Here is a 17,565-nt window from a genome sequence, read left to right on the forward strand (position 1 = left end):
GCTGGGAAAGACTGAAGGCGAAAGGAGAAGGGGACGGCAGAGGATGAGATAGTAAGCATCACTGACTCAAGGGACGTGAGTTTGAGCAAACCCTGGGAGATGGTAAAGGACAGGGAAGGCTGGCGTGCTGCAGTCCATGAGGCCACAAAGAATCAGACATGACTCAGCGACTGAACAACAACATGGCCCCCCAATTTTGCCAATTTGTACTTTAAAAGTCTTGGACAGGAGAAACTGATCCACACTTACGAAAATAAGTCAGACTGGTATTTGTCCTCTGAAATTCCATATGCAAAACACCTCATTTGTAGTTTGATTATTTCAACAAAGATGAGTAAAGCATATATAAGTACCAGGCCTTGCTCTAGAGATTGGGAACTAAGAGTTACCTAAGTTGGTCTTTGAGTTCAACAACCTCACAGCTGAGAAAGGTCAGACAAAAACCATGCTTACAACATGTAAAAGAAAGCAGCACAATACAGCTTCAAGGTGGTGTGGGGACAGAGGAAAAAGAAGAAGAGAGAAAGAACAGAAGGTATGAGTCCCCTGGAGGTATGAGTGAGTATGTCCTGCTGGATGCAATGCAGCTAGCCAGAGGAACCTGGCAGCGCGAGGTAAGGTGGGCATGGCCATGGGGAGAAGTCCAGGCAGGGAGGGCAGCACGTGCAGAGCTGCTGAAAAAGAACTGGGTGGTCCCGGACAGCAGTCCTGGGAGTGCAGGAGGGGTACTAAGTAGCAGCTACTCTGCAAAGGGTATTCTACCGACATTTTAAAATTCTCTCCAGGGGCTTCCCTGGTGGCTCAGTGGTAAAGAATCTGCCTGCCAACACAGGAGACCTAGGTTCAATCTCTGCTCTGGAAAGATTCCACATGCCTTGCTGGAACTAAGCCTATGCATCACAACTACTGAAGCCTGTGCGCCCTAGAGCCCTTTCTTCGTGACAGAGAAGCCATGGCAATGAGAAGCCCGCACACTGCACCTGAAGAGTAGCTCCTGCTTGCCACAACTAGAGAAAATTCTGTGCAGCAATGAAGATGGAGCTCAGCCCAAAATAAAAAATAAATGAAATTATCCCCAAATTGTGGTGATGATTTATGCAATACTTTTCTAAACGGAGAGATGACTCAATTAGATTTATTTCTGAAACTGGCTTCAGTGTAGAACGCAGTGACCTCCTCCAGTGGATCCAAATTTATTGGCACTTTAGGAAACTGAATGGATTACCATGAATCCAAGAAGTTGGCCAAGCATCCAAACTTTGTCCAAGCCTAAGGTAAAGCTCGTCTCATCTTCTTGGGAATAAGTGCCTGTGGAGAACTTAAAACTATAATGCATATAAATCACTTAAGCCACTGCAGCATCGTTTAATTACTTTTGACAATGTGTTCCAATTCCACAGAAATGATGTGACATTTACCTCCGAGTCGTAATCTGCAAGGATCCAGGGGAAGACAGGATACTGCATGAGGTCATTATATGATCTTCCAGCCAAAGTGTTCAAGTGCATCAAATACTGAAAGTTACTGATTTCACCTCTCTTGGGAAAGATAAATAAAGATTCACTTTAAAGCGATCAATTATTTCCACTATGCTTGCTTTTAAAAATTTATATGCAAAATGAGGCAAAGGATAGTTTCTTATAGATTTCAGAATAACAAAACACTTTTTTAATAAAAAGAACAAAAACAAAACTTTTTTGTCTACGGTATATATTTTATAAATTATTAAAGTGCTTTTAACTGAATGACTTATACCTTCTGACTACAAATTATGAAGTATGCTTACATTTTCACCGAACTTACCTCCCATCTCTGAGTCACAGACTTCTCTCCAACCAGAGTGCTAAGCAACCCAGATCTACAAATGATAAATAATTTAGTGAACTGTAGGCAACATACTGTTTTAGCAATAAATTAATAATTTTAAACCAAAGTAATTACAAAGCTGAAAATTTTAAGTCAACGGATCCATGAGTTTTTCAAACAATGCAGGGCAACCTACTGGTGGGTCCTGAAATCGGTTTAGTGGGCTGTGATCAGCATTTTGAAATATGAAATAACAGAATCGAATTGAAGAAATAGAGAACGGAACACTGGAAGGCACTACACATAGTAAGGGAAAGTATTTTCAGAATTTTAACTAAGTTTGTGTTACTTGGAATGCAATGTAGTGTATATTTTTTACTGTGGATCATAGCAAATGAATTTGAAACAAACACTGATCTAGTTCAACTTTCAACCTTTTACAATGATTCCTATGTAAATTGATTTAAAGAGATTCAATTAGAATAAGTGATATAGCAAACAATATATTATCCACAGTAGGTACACATCATTCCTAAAAGAGACTTTGAAAAAGTGAATGAAAATATGAATATTTTATGACAGGAAAGTCATGGGTGTTCACAAAATTATGGACTTTTTTTTAAAGCAGACTTTTCTAGAATGCTATAAAACCCTTAAGGTTTAACAGCTTTGTAACATGGATAATTAATAATCTGAAGTTTATGAATTGGTCACAGAACCAGTAGTAAAGCACTTAACCATATATTTTATTATCTGAAAGGAAATTAAGAGAGGTGTAAACCTTAGTTCATAAATATTTCTAGCTCAGGAGTACAGATACCACTTTTCACTTCCAGAAAAATTCTTCCTTTCAGGTAAACTGCGTGCAAAGGATACTAGGTGGCGCTAGTAGTAAAGAACGCGCCTGCCAATCAATGCAGGAGACAGAAGAAACGGGTTCAGTCCCTAGGTTGGGAAGATCCCCCGGAGAAGGTCATGTCAACCTACTCCAGTTTTCTAGCTTGAAGAATCCCGTGGACAGAGGAGCCTGGCGGGCTATAGTTCATGGGGTCGCAAAAGAGTTGGATACGACTGAAGCGACTTAGCACTGAAAAAAGAGCTATGATCATTTCTCAACTTTGTAAGAAAGGGAACAACTGAAAAGGAGATTAAAGTTGGAAATGAATTTCTGCTTTTTGCCTCTGAGCTTTGAACAGTTCTTTAAGAACAGCCAACTCAGCACAGAACAATGAAATAGCAAGTTGGAGATTACCGAGGCAGGCAAAAGTACTAGTAAGTTGCTTACAAGTAGAAAAAAGGCTAAACATGCTTCTTGAGAGCCTTTTGCTTCCTGTATTTATCTTAACAACAACACAAAAGATTAGGAACAGAACATGTTTCTGAGGTTAACAAAAACATACATGCAGTATCTGTATTTGTTAAATGTCAGCCAAAGAAAAATAAAAACAATACTTTAAAGAGAAATACACAAATTTAATATGTATAGATGCAAACAAACTGGTATCACATTTTATTTACAAATTTAAAGAATGTCCAATAAAGTTTTAAGACATTTTCCTGCATCCTGTAATAATTAATTTGTAGCCCCAAAGCACTGCTTCTTTTCCAATAGATTATAAAGGGCTACTAATACAGAAGGAAATGCACATTTAGAAACAAATCATTCAAAAAATTAAATTAATTAACCGATTAAGTTAATCAGTAAAAATTAAAAAGTAAATATAGAAAGCTGGTGTCTATTGAGATAAGCAAACTTACCCACTAACAGTAGAATACAAATGTGTATAATTTTTATAACAAGGAAACCTGATAAAGATGAAATATCCAAAAACAAGAGAATGCCTTATATGTAATGATGAATGGCTAGTAAATAAAGGCATTTATTTACTAAAGAATTTTTTAAAAACAAGAGGAAATATTTATATATAATACTGAATAGAAGATGCAGAGTAGAAGCGTGTCTTTATACGATGGACTCAATTGGGCACAGCTGTGCATATGCTCAAAACATTAAAGGAAAATGATCAACATGTGAGACATCTGACACTGGTCTGACATGAGCGATCATGCATACACTCTCTTATTTCTAATTTTCAGTATTGTAAAATTGTTCTACAAACCACTGGGGGATGGGGTACAGGGATATTCTTAAAACCTTGAATAATACTGTCCAGATATAAATGATCCAATTTCAGTATTAAACTATAATGTGCAAGAGGCACATGACCTACCCCTGTTCCACGCTGGTGTTCGGCCGCTGCCCAGACACAGACTCTGAACTGTCAGTGAGAGATGGCACTACAGCCAAAAACCTGGACGATTTAAAAATAGCATAACATTGGAAATGACATGTCAGTCAGGATCTAATGGGAGAGTAAGAAAGAAGGACTCATTTAGAGCTTAACTGCTGCATTTACCACCACCCCCTTGACTCCTCAGTAAATGGCAGGCAAAGGGAATATACAATAATTAGAATACTCTAACAAATAAGGGTAAGATGATGGCTTCTAAAGCCAAATATAAAGATCCACAGCAAAATCTGACATTTTAGAGTTTTACGTATGTTGCCGCATTACTTGAAGAAAAAGCCTTGACACTGATTCACAGGAATTGAGTCAACTTAATGATGTCCTAAAGAGTGACTGAAGCTAAACACTCACATGACAGCAAGCAGTGCTAATAGCTAAATAAATGACAGGACAGAGATACCACTGACAAATGAAAACACATACACGCGAAAAACCTTTATGTGACACTGTTATGATTATTTTCAGAGTTGCTCCTAATGTCAACATATATTTTTTAAGGGCAACCAAGAATTGTGGGAAAATCCTTGGAATGAATGTGGACCTTGAACTTGGCACATACACGGAAATCTCTCAGCTGAAGACACGCGCATCTCCTTGTAACAACTTCCAGGTGGGAAAAGCAGATAATTTACCAATGTTGAAAGTGATACCACCCTTAGAAATTAATAAGACAGGCAATTAACATTTCAATCGTTTACTTAGTTCTTCCCAATCAACATCCACGGGGACTTTATCTGAAGAACCTTCCTCATTTCTCTCACACTCACGGGTAGTACTGCTGTACTGCAGTGATGAACAGTGTTGCTTGGTATTAGTCACTCCTCATTGGAAACACAAAACTTCCCTAAAAGAGGGATTGCCAGGATTTATATTACTCTCTGAACTTCCCAGGTGGTGCCAGTGGTTAAGGAACCCATCTGCCAATGCAGGAGAGACTCGGATTCCATCCCTAGGTCGGGAAGATCCCCTGGAGGAGGGCATGGTAACCCACTCTAGTATTCTTGCCTGGAGAATCCCATGGACAGAGGAGCCTGGCGGGCTGGGATGCAAAGAGCAGACACAACTGAAGTAACTGAGCATGCATGCACGCATACTGCTCTTCAAAGAATAAGGGCTCTCTTATTACCTGTCACCAGTTATAAAAGCTTTACTATTCACACATCCAACAGAAGAACTTTCAAGCACACAAACATATACTATTTTTCTTCCAGGTAAACACAGTTTACCAAAAATGAAATATGGTGAGATTAAATCAGCTGCTTTATTTGGTTGTGCTACTTTTTCAAGGATGAAGGTATCCAACTTACCTTCCAAAGTCAGAAAAGTCTCACAAGAATATAAATTCTAAGGAAACTCAGGCTCTGCATTCAATAGCAAGGTATGACACTCTCTTCTTTTTGGTAAATATGAACAAAGCCTATTCTGAACCTAAAGTATTATTTTTTAAGCTATAGTTTCATCATTCCTTTATACTTAAAGAGATATTCTGACGAAGTCTAGTGTAAGTTATCAGAAGGAAAAAAAACGTTCTTTCAAAACAGAAGAGCATCAGAAGAAGCACGTTTCAAGAGGCTGGCAAAAATGAAACATTTTCTTCAAAGAAGTGAATTCAAGTATTTAATTGATTTTTAAAAAACGAGCTGAACTGGTAATGCTTTACACTTCCCATTGCTTCCCACAATACAGCATTATGAAGTATTCCTAATAAACTATACCTTTGATAAACTTTGTTTCTGATTCCTTTCTGAAAAGCAAGGAGGTAGTTTCGTCCATCTCCAGAGAAAACTTCCACAGCGATAGGCTGAAAAGATCAGAGGTAAAGACATTAAGCAAAAAATGCAAGTAAGGTTACATATTAACTTGTCCACTTTGAGTTTTCGTAATATTGAAGAAGTTAATCTGATGACTGGAAAACATTTTTTGAGTCATGAATTCCTAGCAGATTAAATTACAAAACAGATTGAATTTGTCTTGCTCAATTTGTTTCTAAAATCCTTACTAGAATAATGGTAAAATAATTATAAAATTATAATTATGTACATTTATAGTGAATGCAATTTTTATGCAACAAATATAAATCTGGATAACTATAGGAAAAGATGGATAACAAAGATATCACTCAAAGTTTTAGGATTTTTTTTTTAAGGGATGTGACATGAGCTTGTCTATCATACAACCAAATCCAATACTCTAAGGAATAAGGTGGAGCCTATCATGTATACATCCTCTAAATAAAGGAACATGATAAAATGTTTATTTCTACTAAATCAACCAACCTGCAGGAGATATCTCCGTTTATGCACTTCCTTGATATCTTCATATGCAAAGATGCTGCACGTTCTCTTGAGCTGACTGGGGCCTTGCCTAGCTCCTCTAGGGATAATTGGCTCATGCATACTAGAGGCAGCCCGGAAAAAGGAGGCAACAGAAACAAAGCAAGAGGTAAACTCACTGTTCAACAAATGGGGGTGCTATTTCCAACATGTGAAAAGAAGCAGGACACAATGTATCTGAATATTTATTAAAAAAAACCTTTTAAGAAAGTAATTTGTTAGCAACTCAGTATACATTACTTTGTCAACAAAGGTCCAAAGCTATGGTTTTTCCAGTAGTCATGAATGGATGTGAGAGTTGAACTATAAAGAAAGCTGAGCACTGAAGAATTGATGCTTTTGAACTGTGGTGTTGGAGAAGACTTTTGAGAATCCCTTGGACTGCAAGGAGATCCAACCAGTCCATTCTAAAGGAGATCAGTCCTGGGTGTTCATTGGAAGGACTGTTGTTGAAGCTGAAACTCCAATACTTGGGCCACCTGATGCAAAGAGCTGACTCATTTGAAAAGACCCTTATGCTGGGAAAGACTGAGGGCAGGAGGAGAAGGGGACGACAAAGGATGAGATGGTTGGATGGTATCACCAACTCAATGGACATGAGTTTGGATAAACTCTGGGAGTTGGTGATAGGGAGGCCTAGTGTGCTGCGGTTCACGGGGTCGCAGAGTCAGACACGACTGAACAACTAAACTGAACTGATACTAGAAATCCCCTTTGGTAAATGTAACTTAAAAAAAAAATCCCATTCTTACTGTTAGGGCATATCTATCAGGCATAGCTGGTACAGTGCCAAAGTCTATATACCTTTAAGGGGCCAATAAAATGTTTTAATATCTTTTAAAATCAAAAGAAAAAGAACTGAATTTTTAGGTAGAAGAAAATGTGGTAGTAATATAAAGTGAATATATTCATCTTGAAACCAACACAATCAGAAAACATCACTTTAAATAATTTTATATGCAAGAGAAGGCCCATAAAAGTCATCATGTGGCCCTGATGGCTGCTAAAAATGATAATGTGAAATTATCTCCTAGGAATGAAGATGACCGTGTCCACATTCACCATGTACGTTAGGTGTTCAAAATGTTAGAGGAAGAGAAGAACACGTTGATTTTCTAAGTCTTTAGCTTTTCATCTTCCTTCTTGTTTTGTCTGCCTCTGGGCTTTCCATTACCCAGTATCACGTCCATCACGGGACTGGCAGAAGAAAAGGAAGCTGGATCAACTCAGCCAGTTAATTCCCGCCTGTGCATAGGTCACACTGCTTCTAGGGTACTCAGAGGACACGGGCATGCTTACATTTGTTGGAGTTTTGTACAGCTGCCTGTGTTTTTGCTATAATGGTGTTTGCACTGAGATTTGAAAAAAGAACACTCTACACATTCAGAATAACCTTATAAATATACAGATGACAATATCAGGAACCTGTATTATATCTAATGCTATTAATGCATAGCAATAAATTTTAGTTTTCACTTTGATAAATAAGGCAAATTTGTCCCTTATAGCTTTGAAATATTACTCTTGTGAATATGTAATGACAGGTGCATACAAACTGAGAGATAGCATTACTTAAAACATAACTTTTCATTAAAAAAACAAACTGTGTAGGTATCTTGTTTGCTAAAGATAGCTATACTTTGTGTCTGTTCATTCACTACTTACTTCGGAGGTAAGGTTTCAATATCTCTTATTTCTCTGGTTGCTGTCATTGTAAATCCATCAATCACATAGAAATGCTCTTTACCAAAGAGGAGTAGCCCCTCACTGGTATCAAGGCCCTGGACTCGAGCACAGCGGTACATGTGCTGGATCTATTAAGAAAACCAGAAACATTCATTAGTATAGTTTTTAAAAAATCAAGTAATTCCTTTTTCAAAAAAAATACAAAGGAAGCAAAACATTTTTAAACATGGATTTAATGGGCAAACAAAATTTTACTGTGTGATGGCACCCTCTGAGCTAAGCATATTCATCTGAGTGCAAACATAATAAACAGAGTAGCTAAGATTGCAGTCTTGAGTTGCAGTTTGACTTCAGTAAAAGGAAACAACCTTCTACTCACATCCATCCACTCAATCCACCTACCCCAGTATTCACTGAGTACTAACTCTGTGCCAGACATGTGTGTACGAGGTCGCAGAGTCAGTGAGCAAGTCAGAGAGGAGATAGACAGACAGAAGCTTGGCAGGAAGGGGAACCGAGGCACACATGCGGGGAGATCACGACTGTGCCCTGGGCCAGGCAGGACAGGGTGAGAAAGGCATGCAGAGCCTGACATTCCCGAGGGACTTTCTAGTTTTGCCATTTGACTATTGGAGAAGGAAATGGCAACCCATTCCAGTACTCTTGCCTGGAAAATTCCATGGGCTGAGGAGCCTGGTAGGCTGCAGCCCACGGGGTCGCAAAGAGTCGGATACGATTGAGTGACACACAGAGTGAGAAAGGCATGCAGAGCCTGACATTCCTGAGGGACTTTCTAGTTTTGTTATTTAACTGTAGATTTGGTCAGGTTTCTTAATGTCTCTGGGCTTCTGTATCTTCAAGTACATTTCAAATATACTTCAGTGGCGTGTTCGAAGAGTGAGAGAATGTATAGAATCATGTTAGCAACTGCTGGCTGTCTTCTCTTCCACACAGATTACTTTCCTCTTCTTCCATAACAGCCTCTGGAATTTGTCTCTATTCGCTCCCCACTGGATTCCTCCTGCCTGGCAGACTGTGGTGCCATTGTGAAAAACCAAACTTGGCAGAAGCTGTATTTTCCTCATAGAAGGACGGACCTGCTAAAGCCCTCAATGTTACCATTGTTTTCTTTCCAACAGGCAGGATCTAGTTCTTAGCAAAAATTCCTTCTTGCTTATACTTAGTTTAACATGAGTCAAGGAAAAAAATTAGCAACTGAATCAAACAACTGTCAAATGAATGTCAGCCTAAATGCACTTCCTGCACTATTCAAGCTTAAAGCAATTAGAGCAAAGGCTGTAGTCACAAGAAGTTTAAAACATGACAGTATCAGAAAATAAATTTTCTAAAATAGATAAATATAAGTTTCAACACCACATGTGAACTACAATAAAAATTTAGAATGTTACAGCAAAAAAAACTTAACATACTTCTAAAATAATTCTATTTTAAGTAAAACAGACACATAGAAAATGTTATTTCCTAAGTGCATACCTTGAAGAATTTTCAAATGCAAACAGCATCCAGAACAAGAACCAGAACATTCGAAAACTCCCAGATGCTTATCATGTGATTCTTTCAGACCTACTGTACTTTTATAGTTACAATTTTTTTAATGTTTTCATTCAAGATTAATCAGGCTATATATTTGAACAGAATCTGAAAAAATTAAGCTCTAATTTCTAGTTACTATTTCTTAGTGAGTAATATTTCAAGGGTTATACCACAATCTACTGTAACAGACAAACACAATCTTTAAAGACGTGATTCTACATGTTCAGTTCCTTCATTCTTTTATCCCTTTATTCATTCAATTCAAGGTTTACAGAGTGTGCACCAGGTGATTAAGAGCTGTGCAAGGCACTGGGATAGAAATAAGAAAACAGTGTCAGCCTACAAAGAGCTCACTATCTAGGGGAAGAGACAGTCACAGGAACAAAGAATCCTAACACGACAAAATGAGTGGCAGACAAAAGAAAGTATTAGTTGCTCAGTTGTGTCTGACTCTTTGTGACCCCATGGACTATAGCCCTCCAGGCTCCTCTGTCCATGGAATTCTCCAGGCAAGAATACTGAAGTGGGTTGCCATTCCCTTCTCCAGGGAGTGATAGATACAGGGTTTTTATAGTTACAACTTTTTTCCCTCTTTGTATGTCTTCATTCAAGATTAACCAGGCTACATATATTTGAACAGAATTTAAAAAATTAAGTTCTAAAAGAGTGAAAGACATAGGGCTTTATAAAAGCTTAGAGGAGGGTATTTATGTCTGGGCTGGCAAAACCCTGAAGGAAAAGTTCCTATGTGTTGAGTACTAAAGACTCCAGATAAATGAAGCCGTATCAAATGCAGGTTACAGGGACAGAGGTTACGCGAGTGACAGGGGCACTCATGCAGAGAATGCAATGAGTAAAGCGCAGATTAAAGAACCAACGTCATGGATGGAGTGAACTGCAAGGTACAAAGTGCTACAGGGGCTCAGGCTACACAGCAGAGTCAGTAAACTCAGCCGAGAGGGGTCGCAGGTTACAAGAGATAGGAAGGCCAAGTAGTCTTCTGTGAGTGAAGCTGAGTGTAGGGGTGAAATATGAGCTGAGGGTGATGGGCTCAAGGCTTGGGGGTGAAGGGTTAGTTGAAGCTGCTCCAGTGATCAGTGCAATTCCAGAGGGGTAGGGAAAAATACAGGACCAAATTACCGAGCGGGTTGTGTACGTGGGACTGAAACAGAATTAAGGGGAGAGCTGCCGTCTGGTTGAGGACATACAGAGGGAGACTGAACTAGGTGTCAATGTTAATCACGCATCTGACGGCACTTCATGCTGGTCGGTGTCCGGAGAGGTCAGCAAGTCCTGCAGATGAGCGTGCTGAACCCAGAAGGGGGCTTAATACTGATTTCACTGCAGAGGCTGCAATATGTCTCTTTGGCTGCCAGATAAATACCCTTCAGCTGTCTTGTAAAAGGGAACAAACTACTCAGTGCGACCCCTCCTGTCCAGAAGCCCAGCACCTTTTCGCCCTCCTCCAACAGGCGCAGTAGGGTGGCGTTGTCCGTTTTCTCCTCCTCTTCTATCGAGCTGCCCTCGGCTGTCTGGTCCTGTAACTGCTCCTGTGTCTCCTCATCTCCTCCGTCCGGCGCTGACCGAGACCGTTTGAGAGGTGGCTTGACCAGTCCTGCAGGACAAGAGCCAAGAGGGCCATGTGGTCTCACGGGGGCCACTAGGGAGTGGTTTAGTTTCAAGGAGTCCCTCCTGTACAATTTGAGAGAATTCAGGAAGGCGTGTACACAATTCAGTGGCTAATAGCACACGTTCTAGGGACTTCCCTGGTGGTCCAGTGGTTAAGAATCTGCCTTCAAATGCAGAGGACACGGGTTCGATCCCTTGGTCAGGGAACGAAGATCCTAAATGCTGGGTAACTAATGCCATGAGCTGCAATTAGAGAGCCTATGTGCTGCAGCTACTGAGCCCAAGTTCTCCAGAGCCCATGAAACCCAAGTTCTCTCTAGCCCATGTAGCTAGTTTCTCTCGCTACAACTAGAGAAATTCTCTGCAACAAACAGCCTGTGTGTTGCAATGAAAACCCAGTGCTGACCAAAAAAAAAATCACCACCACCACCACAAAAAAAACCCTAAAACCAAAACAAATAAAAAACACCAATCACTGCCCACCTCGCCCTCGCCAAAACAAAAAACAAAAAACCCCACTCAGCACAGATCTGGTATTAAACAGTTATAAGACCTGGGAGTATAATCTGCCCTCTCTGAATCTCAGAGGGTTCTCATTTCTAAAAACTGGATGAAAATATCATCTCTCCTGGATACCTAGAGGACTGTTGGAGAACCAAATGAGGTAATTCTGATCAAGTGCTTAGGATCGTACATGATAAATAGTAAACTCTCAGCAAGTGTCAGATGACGATGATGATAAACAGAGAGATTAGCAGAGTGAATGGTAACAGGGGCGATGCTAAAGGGTGGGTTTTACTGAGGGGATACCATCAATAAATGGTCAGTCATTATGAGAAAAAAGAATAAGGACAGCAAGTTATAAACATGATTATAAGAGATCCCACCTACATGGAGAGTCCATGAGGGCTATTTTAAGATTCATGTTACAAGCGGCAGTATGGTCATTCAGACACAAATGAATTTGTTTAACTCATCAGATCATAAAGAGTAAGAACACAATTCTTTCCAATAGAGAGCTGGATACTTTAATTTGCCCAATAAGTTAACATTTTACTGCCTACATTTTGATAATTTTATTGATAATCACAGGAGGTGAAATTAAAATCTGAGGATGAAGGTAACCACTGATATCCCAAAGTATAGGAAACAAACAGGCTCTAGGACTCTAAATCTAAATCTCTAGATCTCACATTTAATATTCTTTAGTTTGTCTCCTCAAAAGTAATGTCACATCTATCAGTTAGAGTTGCTCTAAGAATTTTGGAAAAACGTATCTGCTAGAATCCTACCCTTTGAACCCAAGTTATCAGAGGTTCTGCTTTGTCTTGGGAAGAACCTTATTTTCACATATCAAAGACTATAATAAATAAGCTGGAGAAGGAAACGGCAACCCACTCCAGTATTCTTGCCCGGAGAATCCCATGAACAGAGGATCCTGGCAACTACAGTCCATGGCGTTGCAAAGAGTCGGACATGGCTGAAGCGACTTAGCACGCACACACAATAAATAAGCAAGAAAAGCAAGTTTTGCTGAGGACATCCAGGAGGGGAAAAACTTCCAGTTGCTTTATAGTTTGATGAATCAAAACCTCCAATTCTATATCTAGCATAACATATAGCACATCACAGCACTGACACCAATATTTGTGGGTTTAGCTCAGTTAGAAATTAGGACAAGGAAGCTAAGAGAAGCTAAATGCCAATGACCCAAACACATCAACACAAACTCTGTGAATTATATACCTTGGCTACAGCCATTAAACACAGCTTTGGACTCATCTCAATGGCATTGCTGATGCAGTGTCAAGAAATAAGAAGGCTGAAAACTGGTTAACTACTAAAAATTTCAAGGATTCTATGAAAATATTAGGTCACTTATGAAATATTTAGTAATTCATAGTCATCATGAGAGAAAACAGGGATGACAGGAGAAGCTGACCACAACTACAGATAAATGCTTTTTGTTGACATGGCCATACACTATTAGATTTTTATCAGTGAGATCTGCAAATAATTTTTAAGTTACACTTTTAATTCACATTCCAGGGCTTTATCTATAGACCATACCAATACTTTTAAATTTAAGATACTTCAGAGGCTTAAAAAGTAACAACGGATTGATTTTACTTTTTCAACATCAACTGAGTCCCCACTGTGTGCTAGACATGTGCCAAAATCTATAAAGGGAAATAATCTCTGCCTCTGAGAAACTGATAATTTAGGAAAACATAAAATCACTGAAATTCCTGTAAAAGATATGACTAAAGTGCCACTGGAGCCAGGGGAGCTGAAGGAGAAGGCTTCAGTGGAGGACAGCTGGAGCAGTATCTTAGGACAAAATTGGGAAAGTCCAGCTCACAGAGAAGCTGTGGAAGAGGGCAGAGGGCGCACAGATACAGATGTCCAGAATCAAAAAGTCCAAGGCCCTTTTAGTCCAATCCCTGGTCATATGCAGGTCTTACTAGGCTCACAAAGTATAGATCTGCAATAATCTGTTTTAGCTCATAGGAGAAAAGACCATTATCTCCTGCTGTTGGCTAACATACACTAATGTCACATTTAATGGTTGTTTTAATTCTATAAATATTCACTTAGTTATTAGGGCCTTAACTTAAAATATCATGTACCATAGAGAATTCTGCCAGATACAGTGGAGAAAAAAAAAAATGAAGCCAATGGGTACATGACATTCATCTGGAGGCTATAAAGAAGAGCCAGTCTCTTTAGTTCTGATATAGAAATCCATCTTTAAGAAGGTTGATACACTAAAATATGCATAGTTACCTCTAAGGTTGGCCCTACTGTTTATAATATATAAATAGTCGCTCAGTCATATCCAACTCTTTGCGACCCCATGGACTATAACCTGACAGACTTCTGTGTCCCTGGAATTCTCCAGGCAAGAATACTGGAGTGGGAAGCCATGTCTTTCTCCAGGAGAGTCTTCCTACTGTTTGAAGCTGCTAATATTTTTCATATGAACTGAAGTAGAAGGAATGCTCCCAAAGTGTTTTTAATTAAAGTCAGAGAGGAAGGCTGCTGACCTGTTACTTTAGCAATCGTGTCTTCACCATGTTCTGGTTCTTGCTGAGCAGCTTCTCCTTCGGAGCTCTCCACGATGGCATCCTGCACGATGGCTGGGTTGCCGGAGGCTAGTCTCATGTAGTATTCTTTACTGTCATAACTTATGGCTCTTCTGTATCGAGCAGGTTTCTATGGAACAGCAAAAGGAAAGTGCTCAGCTAATTCATCTTCAAGAATTAATAGACTGTACACAGTAAAAGCACAGACTTTCGGGTTAGGGTTTTCTCTTTTTAAATTGCACTGACTTTTAGAAGACATATATGAAACAATAATAGCAGTTTTGTTCTTTCCGAAAAAAGAAATCCATCATCTTTTGTCAAATGTTTCCAGGTTAGTATAGCACAGCCTTCCTGATGCAGCAGTGCAGCAGAGAGAACACTCAGTGTCAGAAAGCATCATGTTGTAAGGGGACGTCTAGTTTGTGGAGAGCCCGGGATTTTGCTTCTGCCCCAAGTAAACAGCTTAGGCCTAAAGGGCTATCCCTTTGGTAGGAACTACCTGTTTGTGTACCGCAGATACTTGGAGGTAGAAACCCAGAACTGCCCTTTTCCTCCTGGTATTCCCATGTCTCACCGTAACACTGGGAATGGCCCAAGCCTTCAGAGTCCTGACCCAGTGTGGAATTCACTGGCTTCAGGCCAGATGACACCACTTGGTTCACCTGCCACTCCAGCTTCTGTCTCTAATTTGCTAAAACAACCCTGTTGTTTGTTGTGTAAAAGAAAATGATTCAGAAACTTCATAACTAAATGAGTGTATCAAGAACATGCATAAATCCATTTTGAAGAAGAAATTAATTACCCAGAAACATCGGAAGAGATTTAACTTTTTGGTGTTTAATACAGAGCATTTTCTTTTCAGAATAATTAATATTTATCTTAAAAAACATGTTTTCCAGGTGACCCAAACTTTTTTCTTAAAACAACAGACAATGAGAAATTAAGGTCTAAAATTTCCTATAAAAATGGAAGACCAAAGGGAAAAGTTTATATGTTCCTTGACCAGAATGACTCAGACTTTGAATTAACAATTAAGAAAAAGATAAAGAGTTTGAAACACGCTTAAAGACCTTCTCTTTCTAAACATTACTTTCCTTCCCCATTAATAAGAATATCTAATTGAAAATATTCTATCAGCCTAACTCTCCATCAAACAGTTAATATGTATTGTCTACAAAAATACTTATTTTAAGTAAAACTCTTTTAAAAATGATTTCAAAGTAAAATGGAAAAAAAGTGTCCAACTGGATGAAATATTTAGACTAAAATACTGAACCAATTCTGAGGTGAAAAGATACCTAACTCAAGCCACAGTTCCCCTTAACTTCAGGTATTGAGTTAGAATGAAGAGAGCTGCAAGCTAACTGATGAATGATCTGCAGCAAATGAAAACTGGACTATGTAACACAGAAGTATTGACATGATGTAAAATAATATTATAATTATGGAAGGATGAATCTGATAAATTAATAAGAATATTGTAGTATTTTTTGAAATGAAAGCAGGATAGTTAATTTTGTATTATAACAATTCTCTACACAAGATTTAACAATTATCTTCAACTCAAAATTGTTCAGTTTTAAAGAGATGAAAGCATAGTTAGTGATGGGCAAGACGATGAATTAACAGATGTGGGACAACATCTTCTTGGATACTGACTTCATATCTGATTTGGAACTAAAAGGATTCTCCCCCAAATATCCTGAGGTAAATTTTTGTGTTGGAAAGTACTGCATTTTTTTTTTACTGCTTATGTATTAAATCTTCCTGCAAAAAGAAAACGATTATATAAATTTAAATTAAAATAAAATTGTATTTAAAAAGTGATCATACACCTAGTTTCCATTTAGTGCCTTCTGATCGAAAAAGTAATTTTAAAAGAGAATACACTTGCATTCTCAAAATATATATTGTTTAGTGTCTAGAAGAATTAAATGAGAAATTGAAAACAAACTTGGTGGTGTCAGGCTGCCCATTACTAACATGCCTTGGGACTTGTTAGTTTATGTGTGAAGCAGTACACTTTCACGATGAGAGCGATGGGTATTCAGCCTGTTAGTGAGCTGCATAGGGATCCTAGAAAGCTAATCGGAACAAAGCAAGAGAGACAAGAACATCTCTCAGTAGGAATGAAATTCACTTTTTTCAACTCTACGGAACTTACAGAAACAGCAAATTGAAAGTTATCCCTTTAGGTTAGTCTAGTCTACCATGCACTAAGATAAAATAAAACAAAACCAAAACAAAGAAATTAAAAAAAAAACAACAACAAAAAACTGTAAGTATTTTGCATTCTTTTATGGTATGTTGTGGTTTACCTTTTGAGGAATGATATCATCAGGTGTCTCAGGCTGTTTACTTGGGATCTCAGACTGAAAATAGGGTATTAAGTACAGACACATCAGAAAAAAATAACAAAGAACAACACAAAAATAAAATACTCTTGAGGGTTGTATGAAATATGGAAGATGCACTCACACAAAACTAATATGATATCCTAAGCTGCTTGAAATAATCACTTAGCATCTTGTGATTATTTTCTCAATTATCAAGAGTAGTTTTAAAGTAAAACATAACTGCTAAAATTCTCAAGGTTACTGAACAAGACAGACTTCAAAGTCACACAGACAAAACTTGAGCACAGGCTGCCAGTGTCATGGGACAATTTATAGACAACTCTATATGGCTTCAAAGGAAAAACACAGAAAACTGGATAATAGAACCTAGTTCTAGCTATTATTAATATCTTGAACCTAACTTTTACTGTGCTTATCTATCGATCTGTTTTGGAACAGAAGCAACTGGTTTGAACTATTATCTATAACATCCCAAACTACAGAAATCGCTAAGTGCTTGTTAGTGAAAAAACATCTTCCCCTAAAAGCCAGAGGACCTACTTCCTTTGCTGCCTTCATAGCTGAGATCCCAGAGAGTCTGAAAGTGGAAGGAAGCTTGGATCATCAGCCTCCAAACCAAACGTTTCTGTAAACATTACTTTTTAAACAATAAGGTAGCTGCTTTATATTTTATTCTCAGAATGGAACTGAGTAACAAGAAGGTAGTATCCGTTGAGCTGCAGCGTGTGGCCTGTGCACGTAAACATGCACAGGGAGAGCTACAGACAGACAGAAACACATCCAAGCAACCTTCCAGTTCTTTTCA

At 38.6% G+C, this 17,565-nt stretch overlaps 1 protein-coding gene across 5 annotated transcripts in view; it reads right to left on the bottom strand.

Moving 5' to 3' along the window:
• WDFY3 (WD repeat and FYVE domain containing 3) overlaps nt 1-17,565 on the bottom strand; it is a 280,291-nt gene that overhangs the window by 33,561 nt on the left and 229,165 nt on the right. For 4 of the 5 annotated variants that reach the window (XM_055434540.2, XM_055434541.2, XM_055434538.2 and 1 more), the window contains 9 exons: nt 16,722-16,775; nt 14,365-14,533; nt 11,140-11,303; nt 8,114-8,262; nt 6,392-6,512; nt 5,831-5,916; nt 4,038-4,118; nt 1,804-1,858; nt 1,419-1,538 (listed from right to left, as the gene is read on the bottom strand). In XM_055434540.2, the coding sequence (XP_055290515.2) occupies nt 1,419-1,538; nt 1,804-1,858; nt 4,038-4,118; nt 5,831-5,916; nt 6,392-6,512; nt 8,114-8,262; nt 11,140-11,303; nt 14,365-14,533; nt 16,722-16,775 (999 nt within the window). The remainder of the gene's footprint in view (nt 1-1,418; nt 1,539-1,803; nt 1,859-4,037; nt 4,119-5,830; nt 5,917-6,391; nt 6,513-8,113; nt 8,263-11,139; nt 11,304-14,364; nt 14,534-16,721; nt 16,776-17,565) is intronic. The other variant, XM_055434539.2, reaches the window with a different exon arrangement.

Source organism: Moschus berezovskii, chromosome 5 (genome assembly GCF_049115385.1).
Source record: "Moschus berezovskii isolate FMDL1 chromosome 5, NW_MosBer_1.0, whole genome shotgun sequence".
In the NCBI taxonomy this organism is placed as follows: Eukaryota; Metazoa; Chordata; class Mammalia; order Artiodactyla; family Moschidae; genus Moschus; species Moschus berezovskii.